The sequence below is a fragment of the Schistocerca nitens genome, chromosome 2 (genome assembly GCF_023898315.1).
Source record: "Schistocerca nitens isolate TAMUIC-IGC-003100 chromosome 2, iqSchNite1.1, whole genome shotgun sequence".
NCBI lineage: Eukaryota > Metazoa > Arthropoda > Insecta > Orthoptera > Acrididae > Schistocerca > Schistocerca nitens.
This window is the reverse complement of record NC_064615.1, coordinates 397,841,693-397,865,257: the sequence shown is the minus strand read 5'-3', so window position 1 is coordinate 397,865,257 and position 23,565 is coordinate 397,841,693. Positions and strand designations below refer to the sequence as shown.

At 37.7% G+C, this 23,565-nt stretch overlaps 1 protein-coding gene across 1 annotated transcript in view; it reads right to left on the bottom strand.

Moving 5' to 3' along the window:
• Positions 1 to 23,565, bottom strand: part of LOC126234423 (uncharacterized) — a 166,922-nt gene that overhangs the window by 62,930 nt on the left and 80,427 nt on the right. Inside the window, exon 9 of the mRNA XM_049943114.1 lies at positions 16,434 to 16,765. Within this exon, the coding sequence (XP_049799071.1) occupies positions 16,434 to 16,765 (332 nt within the window). The remainder of the gene's footprint in view (positions 1 to 16,433; positions 16,766 to 23,565) is intronic.

The window sequence follows — 23,565 nt, the reverse complement described above, 5'->3', positions numbered from 1 at the left end:
AACAGTGGAAGTAAATAATTATGAAATGCAACTGTGCAACTGTCGGTTATGTCATTTACAGTAGTCAGTGTTCAACTTCCACCCCCCATTTTTCAGCCAGTATAACAATGCAGTACAACACCGGGGACTATCAATGAAGAAATAAAGCAAGCGAAAGTCACATATGGTGCCCTTGCAGGTGAGGAATATTGTATGTGGGCACAATAAAATAGGACTCGCGAACTTAGAACAGTGAACTCAAGAACGGTTTACAGTACAGTGATTTTAACGAAGGAAGTGCAACAGCCAATCAGTGCATGGGTTTCATGGCCACAGTATGACAGCAACCAATCAGCGAGTGGGTTCTATGGAACCAGCCATTGAGTACAGGAGCAGCCAATCACATGCAGGTGGATGCATCTGACCATGATAACCAACATGCATCACTGAGAAAATTACAACTTGTAGCAGCTGTGCAGACATTGAATCGAGATGAAAACAGCAGCAGGAGATGAGTGAATAAAAATAAGGCAATTTCACAGAAAAAGCCATTTTATATTAAATGATACATAATGAGTGGCATTAATGAACAAGACAGTGTGATGGGAGAGAATGGACAACAGGGGACTGGTTCTGTAGATGATTGTGGATATAAATCAGACGTGAATGTAACTTTAAATGATGGGAACGAAAGCCCTATTGTAGATGAAATCATAAAAATGTCATCTACATTTTATAGTGATGTGAGCGAAATGGACAAAAACAGTACTGAAGTGGATGAAATTGTTAAGGCTAAGGGGGAGGAACCTAGTAGCAAAAGTCAGCAAGGGCAAAATTTTATGGCAGACAGAAAAGTGGAAGTGATGTTAAGGCAAATTATGAGTAGTTTGAGTAGTATGTGTACGAAAGAGGACATTAGTAGTATGAAAGAAGACATTAGTAGGGTGGAAAAGAAAACTGATAACATTAGAACTGAAAGGATGAACTGAAGTCAGCTCTAATGTTTCAGAATTAAATAAGAAGGCTGAAGCAGTAGTTAAAGATTGTCATGAAAAAATAAAGAAAGTAGTACATAACACTAATGAGTAGTAAATGTGTAGAAGAGAGAAAGAAGCTTTGTGATGACTATAGTAGGAGGTTGGAGGCTTCCAAAAAACAGTGTAAAGATGAAGTCAAAGCAGCCAGGAAATTTTGTGCTGAAAATAGGGTTAAACTTGAGAACCAAATTGATCAGATAAAAAATTATTTAGAAACGGAGGTAGAAACCATGTGAGCAGTAGTGGTAGAGGAAAAACCGGCAAAAGTAAATAAAAATATAGATTCAAAATTGGCTGAAATGGAGAAAAAGGTGGAAGAGGTGCAAAATCTAAAGCATAGAGTATGTAGTTTCCCAAACAGTCCTTCATTTGTTAGTTGTAAGAAATTTAATAATTTTGAACCATATGGGGAAGTACATCCACTGGATTTCATTAGTGAATTTAATGATTTGCCTGAAACATGGGATGACAAAGAGAAAATGTCATTTGTGAGAGGTTTTTTGGAAAGGGGATGCTTATGGATGGGCAGCTCAGGTAACTGTACTTTGTGGCAAAGCTTTGAGATGAATATTGGTCCAAAGAGAAGCAGCAGAGAATTTTGAGTGAATTTTGGGGAGGAGAGAGATTAGAATTCAGGAAGGGTACTGTGAAAGGTTTCTGTCAGCTTTGGATAAACAAATTGAAATATTTGGACAAAGAGCTAGCGAGTGAATCAGTAAGTATGGGTTTAGAAACTAAGTTGCCCCAGAAAGTTAGAGAATTGTTTGTACCTGCCCCTAGGGGTAATATTAGTGATTTCTTGAATTATGTTGATAAAGTGGAGAGGATGAAGCCCTCAGTGGAAGATCGTAGGAGAAATTTTGATGACAATAATCAATTTGGGAGAGAATTTCAGTTAAATAGGATGAATAGGACAAATTATTGTAGAAATTCAAGGAATGGTTGTGGTGGATGCCAACAATGGGCATGGAAATGGTAGGAGAAATTCAAGTAAAAGAAATGGAGGACACGATTTTAATTCTGGATCAAACCATAAAACTAGATAATGTTCCAATTTTGGCGTGCACTATAGCAGGTTGTGATGAAGAGCCACGTGTATATAAATGTGCTTTAATCACAGGTATGGGTAATGTAAATGATGGTACTAAGACAAGTGTAAATTCTAATTCTAGTGAGATGTTGAATGATGGTGTGTATAGCAATGTTTATCCTGTAAAAAGAGAGGAGGAAGATACTATAATAAAATTAAGTGATGAAACAGAGTGTATTGTTGTTGCTCAGGATGTCCAAAGTGTCAAAACGGATGGTAAATTTTTAAGGGAACATAATGAATTCATGTGTTTTGCTTTGTGGTCTAATAATGGAAACAAGGATCAACTACTTAGCCAAGTATTTGAGGACAATGAAAGCGACAGTAGGTTTGATTCTGACAGTAGTTCTAATGATGATAGCAGTGACGAATCCAGTAGTGATGAGAACAAGGTATTTGAATTTAAAATTGATAATGATGGCAATGTGTTACATAAAGAAAGAATAGAGGAGGATAATGTTAGGCCTAATGAAGAGTTAGAGTTTGAGGGTGGTAATGAGGAAGAGGACCACGCTGTCTGTCTTTTGACTGTGTCTGATAACTATTTTGGTAAGCAGGATGATAGGATTTGTTGTATGAAGAGGATCACATGGTAAGGAAAAGGAAGTGTGGCACCCTGAAATAACAGCAAGTGTACAAGGTGTACATGTTAAGTGTTTACTGGACAGTGATAGTGATAGTGATTTGAATGGCATTTCACAGGCACTTTTTGAATCTATTAAGAACACAGAGGGTATACTAGTGATGCGTTTTTCTGGAATAAAAATTATTGGTGCTACTGGTAAGCTATCAAAGAGTGTGAAACAAGAGATACTATTAGCTGTGGAATTGGCAGGACAGTTGTTGGAATGCAATTTCTTGGTGATTCAAAATCTCAGCATCGATTTAGTATTTGGGACTAATTTCTTATGCAAATAGCAAGTAGAGGGTTCAACATTCTGTGTTGGATTCATTATGTGGCCGTAATGCTTACCCCAGCTGTCTGTCTCATTTGTCATGTTTCCTGAGACAGTCAAACTCTTCTCCTACCCTATCTGTAGTTTATAAGTGAATCAGAGACATTTTATCTTTGACTTTCATGTGATTTTGCACAACAGGATACTTTAGTACAGGAATATTTTAGAAAAGGTTTCTCCAGTGTATTTATATATATATTGCATTGTGTTAGTGATAAGTAATGGAATCATAAGAGGATGGAAGAAAGTAAATTGGTACCATGGTTAAAGAATTTCTGTCAAACAAAGAGGTAACATAAACAGAAAATGATGTGTGTCAGCTTATGTGGAGGAGAAGGTGCACATTATCTGAAAACTGTAATTAGCATCTGAAGTAAATTAGCTCATGTGTGAAATTAGTATAATTTGGTGCAGCAGCAGAGGCAATACGCAGTAAAAAACCATCTTGAATACTAAGTCTTGATATTAATTGTGGTATAATAGAAGTGTTTGTTTTCGGTGCAATCAGTATATGGAGGTAACTATCTACCTATAGAAGTGTGTCATGGTACAGCCTTTTCTAACATTAAGGAATTACAACTTTAAACATAGTTGCCTAGAGTTCAAATGGTTCAAATGGCTCTGAGCACTATGGGACTCAACTGCTGTGGTCATCAGTCCCCTAGAACTTAGAACTACTTAAACCTAACTAACCTAAGGACATCACACACATCCATGCCCGAGGCAGGATTCGAACCTGCGACCGTAGCGGTCGCACGGTTCCGGACTGTGTGCCTAGAACCGCGAGACCACCGCGGCCGGCAGTTGCCTAGAGTAATTTGTGTGGAATGTATTAGCAAGATTTGTATGTATATCGCCCTTCAGGCTAAAAGCTTAAGCAATTTGATGGGATACAGTGAAATAATAGTTTTTCTAAGTGATAATTTTGTCTGATCAGTAATGAGAGTTAAGATTGCCTTAGCATAAGGATTTGTTACGGTGGAATGTGTTTCAGTAGAATCAATTTTCCATTGGATAAGCAGAGTAGGTGTTTATGAATAATAAAGCAATAATGAAATAATAAAATAATGAATAATGTTTGAGTCTTAATGGTTTGGGAGCCTGACTCTGCTGTAGGGATATTTTTTAAGAATGCACTTCACTAGCTAACGAGGTAAGAAAGTAAGTAAAATAATGGAGCTGACAGATATGATTAATGCAAAAGAAAAGTTTATACAAACAAATGTGGTGTAACTATACTGATGATCTAATTTTGTTAAATGGCTCTGAGCATTATGCGACTTAACTTCTGAGGTCATCAGTCACCTAGAACTTAGAACTAATTAAACCTAACTAACCTAAGGACATCACACACATCCATGCCCGAGGCAGGATTCGAAACTACGACTGTAGCGGTCACTCGGTTTCAGACTGTAGCGCCTAGAACCGCACGGCCACTCCGGCCGGCTCTAATTTTGAACTGGGCAACATTGGGTACTGTGTTTATTGTGCAATTCATGACACTGAAGCTGAGAATGAGAGCTTAGCAGAAAGAGCAATATTTTAGTGAGGTTCAAGTCATATAATGCCATATCATTGGATCAATAGGTTATGTGAAAACTTCTATTTGTGTTCTGAGGAACTATAAGCTTAAAGTGGTAATACTGAAATGAAGAAAAGTAATTTTGCTGATTAATTGATAACTGTGGTTCTAGAGTGATATGAATAATTTGACAGATCAACTATTTTGTAAGATTTTGTGATGATTTAATTTTCTGGTTGAATGAGAGTAGTACTCAGTGGAGGAGGAGGGCAATGATTTGGTACAACTTCCATCCCCTTAATTTTGATTTGAGTAGTAATTAAATTATGTGATGGTGGCAATTCCTTTTTCATAATGTAATGATTAGTAAATCTATGCTACTGCACATCTTGAGTTTTTGCTAGAGTTGTGTGAATTTCAAACCAGGGCTTGGCATTTTAGTAAATTTGCAAGTGGAAAAGAAACAAACGTCTTTCAAGTTTAACAAGTTTCAGACAATTATGACTTAGCGTAATGTTTTGTAGTGTAATGTACACTTGATTTTAAAATTTTTACTAGTCCCCACCTTTCATACTAAAGTCTATTTTAGTGCTAATTATTGTGATGTTATGAGAACTGTGTAACGTTTCTATTTATGCAGTAATGGCTATCACTTTTAGTGTGAAACACTTTTTCCTTATACTTAAGTTAGAAGTAAAAGTAAGTGTACTAAAGTAGGGTATTTTGTCTAATTTTTTCATGTACTGTGGCGGAGGAGAACCACCTCCAAAGGGAACTGATAGCAGTGCGTTTCCTTACTAACTGCCACTTGGACCTGTTGAAGACATGGACAACTTGGTGAGAAAGTGTGTTAAAGATCATTAAAAGAGATAAAGTGCTTGTGAAAAATACTAAACACTGAACAAGCAAAAATTTTCTGCCTGAAAGTGAACTGCTATGCGCAGTTTAATTTAACTTTTGAAATGCATGAGGATTTATTTTTTTTAAGCAAGACAGGACATGTTTAAAGTGATATGTATCTTAGAATGTAATCCTTCTTTACCCAAAAAGGTCATCAATTATGATGAAGATGGCTAATTTTATTGTAAGTATAACTTGTGGATATTTTGTGCCATTGTACAATGCACTGTATGTAAACATTTTGTATGGAGATTTTCATATGGCCAGTTCATATAAGAAGGAATTTGAAAAACGTATGTACTGTAGTTTGGGTAAGATTTCTTACGTGATTTTTGTTTGTGTGTAGATAGTTAAACCCACTTTCTGGAGTCACTTTTGGTCATTGAATTGCCCAGTTAGTTAGTTATTTGCAATATCTATCTGGTCAGTCCAACGAGGGGTTGATGTGACAAAGCAAGCTGAGATATTTTTACTTCCCGTCTTGTTTTGCCATCTGCCTCCTTAAATTCATTCTTTCATTTCTGACTAATTATCATTAACATACGTGAGGGTAATATGTATTTTCATAAAAGAGAAATGTTGACCCTCAGTGTTAAAAGAATATAGCACCAGATCTAATTTTGTATTTAGTTTTATGTATGTAATTGATTTTATAATTTATTTTGACTATTCCTAGTTAATATTTTTTGTCACGGGGTGAAAACAGTAATTGTTTTGTGACTTAAATTCTACTGTTACAAACAAATATAAATTCTTCACTGATTATACACCTTAGGAGGAACAACCACTACTATTCTCTAAGTGTCTATTTGGCTCTATTTGAATATATGTCAGCAAAGCCAGCCATTAATTAATTCCAAAGAAATTACGAGGTTTCTCAAAAGTATTGTTTGTATAACTATATCTGTTAATTTCATCATTTAAACAAATAATTCAGCTTAACCCTTTCAGCAGAAGAAACTGTTAAAAAGAAGGAATTTTTCGAAATATTCAGTTAATTGAATGAGTTATGTTTTAATTGTAATTTCTGTAACTTAAACATCAAACAATGAATAGCTTCAGTACCTATTATTGTGATGATATATAAAGGCTTGATTTTTTGTCCCGAACAGTCAGTCTACAGCCGATTTTCAGACGAGGAACCTGTGTTGGTTGGCTCAACAACAAAGCATCAACTTAACTGTGAAATAAGTGTAACACAAATAGGCCGTGTGTTACAACAATGACAGTGTCTGTTCAATACATACCGTATTACTCTGCAAGAACTGTGTGGTTAGGTCTTTACTGCTTATAGATATTCAACAGCAAACTGTTGTAGCAGTATGCTGATGTTCGCCTGCAAACTATTAATGAGGCTTATCAAAAAGTTAACCAATAGCAAACTGGCCATATAACTGTGTAATATTGGGGGGTTGTGAACAGTGAAAGTAAATAACTGTGAAATGCAACTGTGCACCTGTCGGCTACATCATTTACAGTAGTCAGTGTTGAATATCCAGCCATTATAAAACACAGTACGTCGACACCTAGGACTATCAATGAAGAAATAAAGCAGGGGAATGTCACAAAGTGTTCAGTGCAAGGAGTTTTTGATCTGAAAATGTTTTTGTATTTGTGTCGAGCACTTATGAATGTTTATTTTTTTTTTTTTTTTTTTTTTTGTGGTTTGTATTGGTTTTTGTGTGTGTATTTTTTGGCGTCATCAGTAAAGTAATTGGATATGGACAAAAAGGTCAAGATCAATAAGTGCTAAAGACGAAATGTCAAGCTAGTAGATTTTGAGGATTTTTTAAAGAATGAGAGGATATAAAGAAGATAAAGCTGGCAGCTATGCCAGAAAATTTCATTCCAGGTACTAATTTTCACAACTCCTAGATTTTTAAAACAAGTGGAGACAGGATGAGACATGGCATTCTACTATCTCACTGACCACGCTTATTCACCAGCACTGAAGTTACAAATACAAGTCAGAGGAATACGAGAAGAAATGATGGTGGAACATATCATGAATGTGTGGACTATTTAATTTGAGTTTTTTGGGTGCAAAAGACAGTATAATCAGATCTTTGGATCAGCAGAGACTTAAATTTTAATTGAGCGCTGACATCAGAATTTGCTGAGGCACATGCTGGCCGAGTGTAAGTACTGTAGCATGGAAGGCTGATGAGGGCTCAGTGACATGCAGATCACCCAGGCAGGCTTTAGAGTGAGGCATCAGAAGGGTTCTGGAATATTGGTGGAAGAATAAGTTGGGAAAAAACTGAAGTTAAAACACAGTTTGTGGGGGGCAGACACTCCTCTGCAACAAGCAGCTTGACACGTCTCAAGCCCCGAATCCAGGGAGACAAAAAGTTGGCCATACAGAAGTACACATTACTTCTGGAAGGGCTATGACAAAGGTGTCACTGGAGGAACCAACGTAGGGCAAGATATTGTCAAAAGTATAAATATCAGAAAAGTGACGATTTGTCTGACTTCACAGCCAACAGAAATATTATAAACATGGGTCACAGACCATTGAAGGACAGGACACATTGGATGTTGGTTGAGGCAGGACCTGTGCCTTGTGGCAGTTCCACTTCACTGATGCAGTAAGCTTTGTAATGGTTCATTTTATGTCAACAAAGACCAAATATGAACAGTCACTTAGAGAGTGACTTAAAATGGTGCTGTGAAGTTACAATTTTGACTGTGACAATACCAACAGACTTAGATTGGTAGCATAAATGAACAAAGCTTTATGTCATGTAGTTACGTCATCTCCCACCTTGCTATTTGTAAGTTGGACAATATTTATTATCTGTCTCATCTTGGGGAATATAATGTGTCTTTTCACCAAGCAGATTCCAATCTACCCATGAGTTTTGTTTTCCAAGTTCTGTGAGGCAGCAGCAATATTATTGTAACCTGAAATGGGAGTTGCTAGTGAATATAGTTTGAAAGTGGTTCTTGTCTAGCAGAATTAGCATCTACCATATTGTTTCTGTTAATTCTGTGCTGTGACAATAGTATATTTGCATTTTTCTTGTTATCAAAGTACACCAAAATAATCCGAGGACATAGGACCTCAACAATATAGTGAGTTTTTACCAGAGTAGTGTGGTATTTGTTTCCAAGTTGCGTAGTGTTAAGGCAAAAATTAATTAGGTTACCACAGATGGGGCACAGTGTAAGAATGACTACATATCAGATAAGATGGGTAGGATTTAACAAGTTCGGGAAATGTGGCTGGACTACAAAAACACAGAACCAGTCAGGTCTCTGTTATCACTTGACTATGATCCTGTGTTATTTCTCCACTTAGGGATACAGGCAGTTTGCAGGTGTGGTTTTGTGCATTTGCTTTCTATCCATTTAAACTAATGTATTAATAATTAATGACTAAATAAGCAGAGAGATTTCATACACAAATAATATTTAATAATTCAATCAAGAGGGGACAAGAGGGGAAAGAATGTTACAAAGTGTTTCATCAAGTCTAGTTTACCTTGCTCTGTTCTGACATTTTATTGTTTGATCACTTATCCCAATATATATCAATTCAGCATTTCTTCAAGGATCAAAAGGAGGAACCACCTAATGGTCTTCCACAGTGAAATAATTTTATAAAATGAAATTCTCCTTGCCATCCCCTGTTTGGGTTTCAGTACAATGACTGATGGTACACATGATTTCGATCCATTTAATGACTTCAGATAAGAACAAAACTTCAAATTTCACATCAGATTGGTGGACAAAGTTTTACTTGATAATTCACTCAACACATTTCATATTGCTTACCTTACATTAATTTTGGCTTCATTCTACTTTTGACTGCTAACAGGGCATTGGCTTCATTTAAATCTGAAGCATGCTCTAATTATTTTTGTAGCAGTTTTCTAACCTGACTACTGAATCATAGTGGATCTGTTCCAGCCCTCAGATTTTGCCTGATGTGTGATTCTAAATCATATGACATTATATTCATAGATTTTATTCACTGTTAGACCACATCATCTTTGCCGGAGATCATTTTTTGATGTTGTCTGCTTGTACAATCTCAAATCAGTTTCTACCATACTAACAAGGCAGAAATATTTTCTCATTCTCCTTCCAGAAGCAATGGTGAAGAAATTTCTATCCAGAACAATCACAGAATCATCTGAGCCTCTGTTTTATGCACTTCACTTAGCTCAAAACAGAGGACTGCAATGGTTCTGGATAAGATCTTACCTACTGGGAGCTACGTTTCCATCCTGTGCAGGAGGCTAGCTATTTTCATGCATTCAGAGGAAATTTATTTATTTGTTTATTTATTTATATACTTGTTCCATAGATCTGTACATGTGAACAAGTCACTCAGATGTGGAACGTGTCAATGTACATAATAAAATACATAGAATAAAGACATTGTTATAGTATTAATAACAGTGCACAAAAGTCATACTTATTAGCTTAAAAACTAGTCAACATAAATGTGAAGATAGCAGTTTCATATTTAGGGCATTATTGCATCTATTTTAACCTTGAACAGTAATCAAAACTTCCCACTTTGGGTTTAAAAGTGACCCAAAAATGGAAATGAGAAAAACAGGAATTTTTACATTAGGGCATTATTACATTAGTTTAACAGTAAACAGTGTCAAAAAATTTAAAAACATCTTTCCAATCTGGGTTTTACTTATTTCTCTGAAAGAATTCCTCTAGTGAATAAAGTGAGGTCTCCAGTAAATAATTTTTCAAGCTACGTTTAAATACTGATGTACTACTCCTTATACTTTTGATGCTGTTGGGTAGGGAATTGAAAATTTTCGTTCCAGCGTACTTTACCCCTTTCTGAATAAGTGTCAAGTTCTTTAACTCACAGTGGAAATCCTCTTTTCTTCTGGTGTTATGTTCATGATGTAGGCAATTCGTTTCATACAGAGTGGGGTTATTTATTATGAAGCACATCAGTGAATATATGTACTGAGATGTTGCTGTCAGTATTTCAAGTCATTTAAAAAGATTTCGACATGAGGTTTGTGGGGGTACACCACAAATGATTCTTATTGCTCTTTTTTGTGCTGTGAGGATTTTCTTTGCGGCAGGTCTTTGCGGCAGGTGTATTGCCCCAGAAGATGATGCCATAACACATGACTGAATGAAAATAGCCAAAGTAAGCTGACTTTGAGATGGTAATATCATTGAAGCGTGACAAAATTCGTAAAGCAAATGTTGCCGACGTCAGCCGTTTTAGTGTTTGTAGAACGTGATGTTCCCAGTTCAGCCTACTGTCCACGTATACGCCTAGGAATTTTGATAAGTACACTTGCTTTATCATCTGATCATTCTGTGTGATAACTATTTCTTTTGGGTTTTTGTGGGTTGTCTGGAACTGGATAAAATTGTTTTTTTTTTTTTTTTTTTTTTTTCAGGTTTATTGAAAGGGAGTTAATACTAAACCAACCCAGAACTTCTTTAAGGATATCATTGACCTCAAATTCTAAGTCAGTAGTTGACACATTATCCACCACAATGCTCGTATCATCAGTGAACATTGTAAATTTACACTGCTTATTGATGGATAAAGGCAGGTCATTAACATATATGAGGAACAGCAAGGGCCCAAGCACTGATCCCTGTGGCACTCCATGCTGCACAATTCCCCATTCAGAGTCCACTATATATTGTGATACACTATCTGAAACATCTAGAATAATCTTCTGCTTCCTATTTTCGAGGTACGATTTTAACCAGTTCCCTACAGGTCCTGTAATTCCATAATGACAGGCCTTCTTGAAAAGTATCTGGTGATCTACACAGTCGAACGCCTTTGATAGGTCGCATAAGACACCAATTGGCAGCCTCTTGCTGTTTATAGACTCTAGAACATCATTTGTGAATGAGAAAATTGCGTTATCTATTGAAACTCCCTTTTGAAAACCAAACTGCTGACTGTTAATGACGTTCAGGTCACCAAGGTGTGCCACAATCCTGTTGTAAAGAGCTTTTTCTAGGACTTTTGAAAATGTTGTTAATAGAGAGATAGGGCGATAGTTTGACACATTTGTAGCATCCCCTGCTTTGTACAGGGGCCTGACAACAAAGTATTTCATTCTGTCTGGAAACACTCCTTGTTGCATGGATGTGTTGCAGATGTGAGACAAAACTTCGGTCACTTCACTACAGCAAGCCTTCAACAGCTTGCTTGAAATATCGTCGATACCAGCAGAATGTTTATTTTTCAAAGACTGTACGATTTTTTTGATTTCATTGGCAGTAATGGGAAGCACACTTATTTGACTGAAAGGTTCTGGAAAACTATTTTTCATCATACAGGCAGCTTTATCTACAGAACCATGGCAACCTATCTGTGTTGGGACAGTTAAAAAATGTTGGTTAAAGATTTCAGCAATTTCCTCACTATTAGTTATCTCTGAGTTGTCAACAGTTAAAACAATATTTTTGTCTTTGGTGTAGTTTACAGTCCCTGTTTCTCTCTTTATCACATTCCAGATTGTTTTAATTTTATTTTCAGAAAAGAAGATGGCTTCTGTCCCCAAGTAAGTAGGGCCATCTGTGCTGACATGAACATCGATTTGCACCTGGCTGCATCCAGCACATTCAATAGCCATCATAAGAGCCTCTTTCATGTCTCGGATGATCCCTTTGGCAAAAATAATAGGTGCACACTGACTTGCCTACCCCTATCTGCCAGCTGTTTTACTGAGGAGTTCCATTACCTGCCTTACACTAGAGCTCCCAACAACCAACATACCCATACTATTTGCTTTTCTGGACTTCATAAGACAATCTGGGGCACACTCAAAAGACGAAGCATGCTATGGCAGTTCAGATGTACTCTTAACAATAGGTGACACCTTATATCTGATACTACTACATGAGGGAATAGCCACAAGGCCTATACCCAACCCACATCTGCCTTCTGTCCAGTTTTCATGAACCGAACACAGTCCAGTTCACCTCAAATGCTCAGATGGGGATGAATTCACCAGGCTTGTGCATCCTACATCACTGTGACTTGAGGGTTCCCAGGATATTATGGAGGTACTAGAGATGCCACAGCCTTCATCACACAAGCCTCAATGTTGTTGCAGGCCAAGACACCAGTCTGAAGTCTGTCGATCATTGTCAACACCGCTTCTAAATGTTTCCAGACAGCAGCAAATTCCCCTTGTTTCTGCACACAATTATTACAGGCACTATTCAACTCTCCTACATATCATTTCAATAAAAGCTTCATACTAACAGACATCCTAAAACAAGGCAAAGCTCTCAAAGGAATACCAATTCCTAATAGATGGAAATTGCAACTACTGCAGCACAACTGAAAAATTGTGTGGGAAAATTTAGCGATGAAAATAATACCAGAAGGCAACAGATCGACTTGGTTAAAAGTGATAAACCAGATGATAGCGACAAAGTCCAAGCTTTACTCTATCCAGTTAAAACCATCAGTAGCACGTGGAAACTGTAAATCGGAGGACACAATCAAACATTATTTGAGTGCCTAAAATTTGTTGAGATATGGCACACAGCAAGGGACATGATTCGACTGATCAATAGCATGGACATATGCAATATACAGGTTTCCAATGCCACAATACCCGAATGGAAACCATTTCCCAAAGCAAAGTGATTTGCAACAACGTGGCTCATGGCACACACAATTCATAATTTTTGGACTTAAATTAACAGATAGCTCACAGTATCTCGCATACTCATGGGATTAATACAAGAAAGTAACTCCTTAAATACAGACTTACATAAGCAAATTTTCTCAAGATTAAAATATGTAAAGCTTATGATAATATTTTGACATGAAATTGCACAAGGAAAAAAAAAAAGAAGGAAATGTAATATAAATTCTACAAAAGTGTCATCTAAGAAATAAGTCAATGGACAATTTTCTGCAGATTTCCATACAAAAGACTAAAATGTGAAAGAGCTGTAATTTATTAATTATTTTTCAGATGAGCTTGTTATCTATTATTAGGTAGAACTGTTAAATGCTGAATAAACACCACTAAAAAACTATGTTGAACTATACAACATGAAAAAAGGTCGTAATCCAAACAATTGGAGACTTAAGACGCCAAGGAGGCTGCTACAGAGCCACAATCCTACTACTAAAATTACAAATTATTAACTGTGAGAATAAGGAAACAATGATAGACTCCATCCAATGAGCATATGACACAAATCAATAAACCACTGCACTTCTCTGCCAACGGTCAAATTTTAGGTAATTAATTAAGTTCTACCCATAAAAATTGTGAAAACTGTGCACTGAGAAATTTGTGTAAGGAATGGCGACAAAAATGGTTTGTTATTAACAACTGATAATATGATCCTTGGCATCATTTGTGCTTCCACTAAAAGTGTGAAAAATATCATTACGAACAGAAAATTGCGTAGAGAACAGCATGTGTGTGCTTTACAGATGTGGTGAAAATTTCATTGATGTTATGAAGAAGTAAGATTATCTTTGGCTGAAAAGTTCCCACGTACAAAGCCACCATGCAGGCAAGCTATCCACAAATTAAATCAAAGTTTTGAGCTGACAGGTTCGTAGCAGACTCGCCACATAATAGCTGCCCAAAATTAGTAACTACTGAAGAAAATCTGCATCTTGTTGCACAGATGTTTGGTCAGTCACCCAAGAAATCTGCAGGAAGAGCTTGTAAGGAACTCTGATTTTCCGATGGGCGTTTAAGGAGAATGTTAAAAAAAAAATTACATCTGATGGCTTAGAAGCCTGGAAGTCAGAACTTTTCTCTGACAAACAAGAGGCATGGAGAGACCATGACTGTGGCCTGGTCCACTCTCCTAACAAAGACAGAGTTGCTAATTAAATTTAATATACATTTCCAATCAAAGATTCAGATTGCTTGTGAAATTATGAATTGGTTACAGATTGATCAAGTTATGAATTCAAATTCAATAAAATTAATTTATAGGTAAATAAATTAAATCAATTTCCCCTGGCAACCTGAGACTACCAATGGCTTGCCTGAATACATAACTATCAATTGGTGGGGTGGAGAAATTTCCCAGACTGCAGATTAATTATTGCTAATAATTTGCAAGGTGGTGAAATTCTGTAGAGGTACTGAGCCATTACTTTTAAATCTGGCCGGCCGGTGTGGCCGTGCGGTTAAAGGCGCTTCAGTCTGGAACCGCGTGACCGCTACGGTCGCAGATTCGAATCCTGCCTCGGGCATGGATGTGTGTGATGTTCTTAGGTTAGTTAGGTTTAATTAGTTCTAAGTTCTAGGCGACTGATGACCTCAGAAGTTAAGTCGCATAGTGCTCAGAGCCATTTGAACCATTTTTAAATCTAGTTAATGCTACCTCATTGTGCAACAATACCCGATTTCATGGAATGGGTGCTACTTCAGTCTCTCCAGCTCTAGAGCTGGGAGGCTGGGCTGTCAAGGGCTGGAACAGATTGTAACCCACTACCCCAGTCAGGTTTGCTATGGGACACTCATTCTGCCAGCAGAACTCCACTGCGGTGAGGTGTTGAAATCAACAAAAAAAAAACCAAGTGGCGTTCACAGCACATCATTCAGCTGCTGTTCTTTGCTGGAGACCAACTGTGATAGGAGTTGTGCAGGTGTCTCGCCATCCTCAGTATCTGTGTGCTTAGCAGCCATCGACCAAAACGTTAGTCTTAGTACAACAGCTTCTCTATAGAATGCTCCTGGTAATTTTAGTCACAAGTTCCAAGTGACACATCTGTTCCCATGACAATCATTGGGCATCTTTTCTTTATTCATGTTGACACAGTAACCTGAATGACAAGGCCCAAGTAATGGTACAAAAACATCCTCAAACCATCACTGAAACATATCTGACCCGAACTACATCCCCCCCCCCACCCCCCACCCCCGCTCACACTGCAGTTTGAATATCTAAGTGGGCCATAGGTTTGCATCAATTAAAACATCGTGCAATCGCAACTTGTCAGACCACAACACACATCTCCCTTCAGATAACATCAAGATTCTGTGTTGTTTGGCCTGTTAAAGATTTGCAGCTTTATATACTACTGTGAGCAATGACCTTTCATGAGATATTCTACTCCAAATAACTATTGTATGCAGTTTCGTTCTCAATGTTCAATCAGAAGTAGTTGCAATAGAACCATATTCACTGATGGCAGCAATTCTTGTAGGATTTGACACAAATTGTCATTGAAAAGGTGTGACTGCCTTCTCCGGTCCTTGTCAAGGTCTTTTTACGGCTACTGTTCATATGCTGTGTTATGTGGCAGTGAATGGTACATCATTCCTTGTACATGCGTTGAAGAGCCTGCAGTGATACATCAAAAACAGAGCAACTAACAGTGTGGGCATGGGCACATCCAAATACAACTATTTTCTGCCACTATGTCACTTCTCCATGTTGGGCCATTTTACTATAATGACTCCATAGCTGCCACTGGCACAAACATACCATTTCACTGTCATGGCTTTTGTCAGAAGTGGAACACACACGGCTGTCTGGTACCAGTTCTACACCATCTACAGAATTCCAAAGAGCAGTTCTTTTCAATGGATAACTAGTATTTTACCTGGTGAGCTTAGAAGCATAGCTGAGATTAATATGCTACAGCAAAGTAAACAAAAGCTCTGGAAAATACATCACAAAATTGAATGATTATAAACAGTTTATCAACACACATTCATGAAACCAATGCTCAGACTAACTTCCATCAACTCCCACTTCACTCAAACAAGAGATTAATGTAATAAAACTTTTTGTTCTTGTGTTGCTTCCTGTAAGAGTAACTCGCTTCTTCACCAAGTATACCCAAAACAATGCATATGCAAGTTTGGAACCCATAAAATGACTGAAAGCCCATTTGCACAACAACTTTTTAGTTAGCACCTGGTGACACTTCCCTGAAAAACTACAATATAATGGTTATTATTACACAGCAAAAGAGAAATTCTTATTACCCGAGTGCACCTGTGCGATGATTTCACAACTGGAGGTTTGTGTAGTTTGATCCATTGTCATCACTTTTGTCATCTTAAGATTGGCCTTTGTGTGTGTGCAATTTTCACTGCAATAGATCTGTGCAGTTTGATCCCCCATTGACAATTCTGTGACCACATGATCAGTCTGTGTGTATTTTGCACTGGTAGAGATTTGTAAAATCCGATCTATAGTTGACACCTTTGTGGAAACAGAGTCAGCATCTACTTGTGTGCTTCTTTCAGTGCCAGCGATCCGTGCAGTTTGGTCCATAACTGACAACCTGGTGACTATAGGATCACTCTGGGTGAAACTGCAACAAGTTGATTAAGCAATCAAAGAAGAAATAAAAGAGTATGCAAAACATAAATGGAATGACAAATCATCACACAGTGCAATAATAGTAATAGAAATGTTAAGAGAACTATAAAGCAGCTACACACAAAAAGATTTTGTTCCTGCAAAAATGTCTGTTAGTAATCTCTCTATGTTTCAGAATGCCTCTAAAATTAACCAATCTCTGTATAGGCATAGAATGCACTGTAATTTTCTCACATGCTTCTCTCCTTTAAGGCAACTATAAAGTTGAACCGGCTGTTTGCAAGAAACACAAAGTAAACACTGTACTCAATATTTCTTTTTCTGAAATTAACATTAAAATTGACAAACTACATCACCTATTCTATCTTCTTAATAAGAAAAAACCTAACAATGAAATTTTACATTTGTATCAGGTATTTAAAATGTTGTCATGAAGTCATTATACTTTATAGTTTCTGTTAAATTTGTCATCTAATAATTCTAAAACCATTAAAAAAATTCAAAATATATTTTAACTCACAGTAATGTTACCAAGGAGCCTCATAACCGATTTTGTAGTACTTTTCCTATGTCTCAGTGTCTTTTACAATGACTACAGTATTTTTTAACTACACTGACTAGGACACTGCAAATTCACCATGCAAATTAAGCAATTATATGAAAATGTAATGCCTAACATGCTTCACACTTACAATGTGCAACTATTTTCAAAAAGATCAGTAACAAGTCATGGTATTCAAAAGCTGTTTAGAAAGAACGACTTCAGCTTCTATTGACAGATAGGAATTTGGTCTATGCACAACTTATCACAGAAGGCAGACAAATGCTCATACACCTTGAGGAAACAGAATTGTTGAGACATTATGGTGGTCAGTCAGCAAAGACCACAAATTATTGGACTAACAACATAACAGGACTGATAGTTAGGTAATGAGAAATAGTGTTACCGAACAGTTTGCATGGTAGTACTAAACAGCATTTTGTCAGTATAAAGTATGAAGAGTTATGCAACTATTGTTTATTTTGGTTAAAAAGTAGTGAGAGAAATTTTTAATTAAGAGTTGCTATTTCTGTTGAGGAAATATTTGTTGACGGCACTTACAGAGCAGGCATACTTGATGATAAAACTAAGGCACCGAATAACAAAGTACATATCAGCTCTCATGCATTTCCAATTAAGAGTTGGAAGCTGGGCAAAACTGTGCTAGGGACCAACATAGAATGAAGACTGTAGTCCAAAATGATTTTGACCTAATAGGTATGGACTGTTTCACTATAGTTAAGGGAACAGCTGAAATTGGCATCAAAGTTTTCATTGCTAGGTTGTAAAATGGCCAGATTTTAATTTAGTTAAAATGGCTATGGACTCAAAAAGTGTAATTGGTTTCTGAATGTAGAAGAATGTTCAGTTATTACATCAGTGATAACTCAATAAAAAGTAAAGCAAATAGAACTTAAAAATCATTATCTCAAGGTGAAGAAGACCACATCATGAAAGAAGTCTCAGCATAAACAAGCCAATTAAAGTTCCATAAAAACATGGGAGAACTGCCGTAAGTCAGTAACATCTTGCCACGATATTTCAGCACGAAGTCTTTTGGCCATCTTCAGGTGAGTACAGCTGTAGAAGTACTGGCGAATACGCGCTGAGCTCTGCTATTTCAAGCCAAAGAGGGCTGCATTGCGCATGCACTGCGCATGCACTGTTTAGCGTGCGCGTTCACAACTCCGCGCGCTGCGCCTGGCGCCCTCCGCGGTGAAAACTTGGCATTTCGATATCAGATCGATCTTCATCTTTATACCGATAACTACGTTGACTACGAAGTTTCTCTACAACAGGAATCCAAGCGGAATTTAACTGGTAACCACTATCTCGATTGATAAGAGCCTTGCTGTTTGATAATTTTATTTCTATGGATTCATTAAAATTGAACACCAGAAATTTGATGTTTGAGCCACAATTTTTGTATCATTGTAATTCGTAGAGTGGAAAGTAGAAATACAATGTTCAGCGATTGTGAACTTGGTGGGTTGGAGAAGGCGAGTACACCGACGGTGTTCCACAATACGTTCCTGCACCGTTCTTGTTGTCTGCCCTATATATATGACCTGCCGCAATCACACGGACTCTTGTAGACACTTGATTTACGTAGGCCCACGTCATCCTTAACGGATCCCACCAGTGATGATATTTTAGGAGGAAGGCGAAAGATGACTAACTTGATGCTTCCTCAATATTCTACCTATCTGTGACGAGATGTTCCCAATAAAAGGTAGATAAGCCGTTGACCTGAAGACCTCTTCTTCTTCCTTATTGCGTCGTTTGTAGGACTGCATAGCTCTGTTCACTTGCTTAGTTGAAAAGCCATTCATCAGGAACACTTTTTGCACGTGTTTCAGTTCCGCTTGAAGACGGCCGATGTCAGAAATAGTATGGGCACGGTGGATTAAAGTTTTAAGGACACCCATTGTTTGTGCAGGATGGTGGCAACTGGTAGCTTGCAGATACAAATCTGTATGGGTCGGTTTCCTATACACCGAATGACCAAGTGTGCCATCATTCTTGCGCCGTACCAGAACATCTAAAACTGGCAAACAACCATCGTTTTCAGTTTCCATAGTGAGTCTAATATTTTCATGTATGGAATTCATATGATGTAAAAATTCCTGGAGACGGTCCACGCCATGAGGCCATACTACAAAGGTGTCATCCACGTAACGCCAAAACACTGTTGGTTTAAAAGTGGCAGAATTGAGAGCTCTCTCTTCAAAATCTTCCATAAAAAGATTTGCCACCAGGGGCGGGACAAAGGACTCCCCATGGCGACACAATCATGGTGAACAATCTGCAAAAAGTATTCCTAATGAATGGCTTTTCAACTAAGCAAGTGAACAGAGCTATGCAGTCCTACAAACGATGCAACAAGGAAGAAGAAGATGTCTTCAGGTCAATGGCTTATCTACCTTTTATTGGGAACATCTCGTCACAGATAGGTAGAATATTGAGGAAGCATCAAGTTAGAGTCATCTTTCGCCCTCCTCCTAAAATATCATCACTGGTGGGATCCGTTAAGGATGACCTGGGCCTACGTAAATCAGGTGTCTACAAGATTCCGTGTGATTGCGGCAAGTCATATATAGGGCAGACAACAAGAACGGTGCAGAAACGTATTGTGGAACACCAGCGGCATACTCGCCTTCTCCAACCCATCAAGTCCGCAATCGCTGAACATTGTATTTCTACTGGCCACTCTATGAATTACAGTGATACAAAAATTGTGGCTCAAACATCAAATTTCTGGTGTTCAATTATAAATGAACCCATAGAAATAAAATTATCAAACAGCGAGACTCTTATCAATCAAGATGGTGGTTACCAGTTAAATTCCGCTTGGATTCCTGTTGTAGAGAAACTTCGTAGTCAACGTAGTTATCGGTATAAAGATGAAGATCAATCTGATATCGAAATGCCAAGTTTTCACCGCGGAGGGTGCCAGGCGCAGCGCACGGAGTTGTGAACGCGCACGCTAAACAGTACATGCGCAGCGCATGCACAATGCAGCCCCCTTTGGCTTTAAATAGCAGAGCTCAGTGCATATTTGCCAGTACTTCTACAGCTATACTCACATGAAGATGGCCAAAAGACTTTGTGCCGAAATATCGTGGCAAGATGTTACTGACTTACGGCAGTTCTCCCGTGTTTTTATGGAACAATCAGTACGCCGGGAAAGTTACAAACATCACATCAAGCCAATTATAACCTCACAATGGTCAGATTACACACTTTGCTTAGTGGCAAACTGCTGCCTGTATCAATGGTGTTAATAGATATTTTGATTTCACAGCTTCTTTCATAACACAATCCCAGAAATTGTTACCCATCATGATAACAGACGTGTCATCGAATGAAATTTTATGTTCATTTTCCAAAATTTGTTCAACACAACTGATACTGCTGGATTTTTGAGCTTTCATGTTCAGTCCACTGTTGGTCTATAGTGCACACTATTTGCCTCACATTATACTGAACATAGTCAGTGCTATTTTGCAAGTGCTGGGAAATTCTGAGGCCTACATTGTCTTTCACAAGAATCTTGATTCGGCATATTTTAGCTGGAGGCCTGAAGATCAACTTGATGTTATGTCTCTGCAGGAGCCAGCCTATCTGCCATGTCATTGAACCACAGGATAGAAAAAAAACACAAGGTTTTTATCCTCTTCTTCGTGGTGTCTTACTTATAGATACCTCCTGAAATTGTTTCTGATATTTGTTTGTGATAGCCATTCTCATAGAAGACTTTTCATTGGTGGTTCAGCTCTCGCAACAAGTTTTCAGCATCAGAGATGGCTTCTGTTTGATGAACTGAGGTCTTCAGAACAATATACTTTGGCCAGGTGCTGGTAGCTAAAAACAAACAAGTATTGGTCGACACAAGTGGATTTTTTGTATAAACCGTGGTTCACACCCACTCTGGATTTTCAGAGAATAAGGATATTGAGGAAGGCCAGTGCGCTACATCAAACTCCATCATGAACCTGATGTGGTTATGGGTGCAGCTGGGGTGCTTCAAGAACTCTCCCAGACCATAAATCTATAGTCAGCATAGCAGTGAAATCTAGTCAGGTTTTCAGGAACAGTATCCAAGACTATGTAAACTATGGACTGGTTAGCCATGGTTACAGTTAAGAGGCCCTCCATCGCAACACTGTTCATCCAATCGAGCCACTCTACCCCACAAAAAATTATTTTGTGAATGTGTAACTACTTGACACAGCTGGACACACAAGAATATTTTCATGTGTTATATGGATACAAGACCACGCATTCAAACATGTCGAACATTTATCTGTTGATTTCCTATAGCCTAAAATTTCTTCACCAATTTGGGAAAGTTACACTGCAGAGCATGCCAAAATCATCATCAACTAGGAACATACTGCTAGATTACTCAACAAATAGGTTGCTTATAATTTATCTACGCAACACCCTCTTATATGTAAGTAACTCCAAATACAACATAAAACCTGCTGAGATGTTAGCATAATGTCTAAAATTATTGACACCAACATTAATACTCCTGCCACCGGCACAGTCATAGGTAATGTCTTATTTGACTGTTTTATTTAATGGACTATTGTGTCATCTACTTAATGTTTCCTTCTGCATAGATTTGATTCTTTTTGTTATTTTTAAAAATTTTGTGTGAGCTGAGCGAGTGCCCAAGACAACTGGGGTTTGTCCCTCCTGTAATACGTATGGGTGCCGGCTGCACAGGCCAAAAATGTCAAGCTCAATAATGCATCACATACAGTAGATACCACTCTTATTTTTAACAATAGTTGTTAACTGATCTTGAGACTGATTGGAAACTTCATTACAATAATAGTAAGACTTGTTAGTTGGTTCTGTTGAGCAAAAATGAAATAAAGATCGAAAAAATATATCATCTATATCACCGCCCCCCCCCCCTCCCTCCACACACACACACACACACACACACACACACACACACTTGGACTTCATTTTATGTCATAGCGAAGGGGAAAAAAGATCTTGATTAAATTTTTTCCCAAGTTAACTTCTCTTTTCTAGAATTGAGCCTTCTATTTGAAAGAAAATCTCAAGAAAGAGAACCATTATATGTGACAACTGTGACAAGATAAAAGAAAAAAAGACACTACCTAAAAGAAATTAGGAATACAGAAAACTAATGTTTTCAAACTAAGTGATAATTACAGCAGCACAGCAGCAGCAGGTGCCCAGAAGTACCTCACTTCCAATTCCCACATTCCATTTGTCAAAGCTTGAAGGTCAAAAAACGCCATGGGTGTCACAGAGTGATGCCATTGCTTTGCAGCAATTGCCACGTCTCACCGCTACGTAATGTGATTGCAAAAGTGAACACAGTTGTTCAACGTACAGCAGCCAACTGATGCTGTCTACACCGCTGCTATGGTAGTATACAGTGCTGATGAGGAGCAGATGCAAGGCCATTGTAAAAGTGAAGGAAGTCAAACGAGTGAGTTTGTGAAACTTTATCAATGGAAAAATAGCAATAAGAGGCAAAATTAACTCTCTCTTTATTAGACTTTAATAGCTTAAGTAATATTACATATAGCCAACAATGAAAGAGATGAAATAAAAAGAATAGTTAGTAGATTTAAACAAGGAATTGTGTTTGCAGATATCAAATCAAAATGAAGAGTTTAGTCTCAGAAAACACTATTTAAATAAAGAGAGTTAGAGAACCTGTCAGTTGCCTCTGAAGCTTCCGACCGACATAATATAGACATATTTACTGAATTAGATGGTAGTTTAACAAAGTTTGACAAACAACTGGGTGAACTACAACAGTCACTTTATCAGTGAATCAAAAGAAAGATTTCAACAAAATCTGGCTGTGGAAATGAGAAAAGTACATTCAGTACCTCTAGATTCTGTACACGTAACGTAACATACTAAGAGTGGGTTATAGGAAATTACGAAGCAGATGGTAGAGATGGCTAACTGCACACTGTCAAATGTACTCAAACAACTGCTAGTAAAGATAGTGGAGATTGTAGGACCTACACTACTGATTCGAAGGAGAAATTTGTTGAATCTGAAAAAATGGTTCAAATGGCTCTGAGCACTATGGGACTTAAAATCTGAGGTCATCAGTCCCCTAGAACTTAGAATTAATTAAACCTAAGTAACCTAAGGACATCACACACATCCATGCCCGAGGCAGGATTCGAACCTGTGACCATAGCAGTCGTGCGGTTTGGGACTGAAGTGCCTAGAACCGCTCG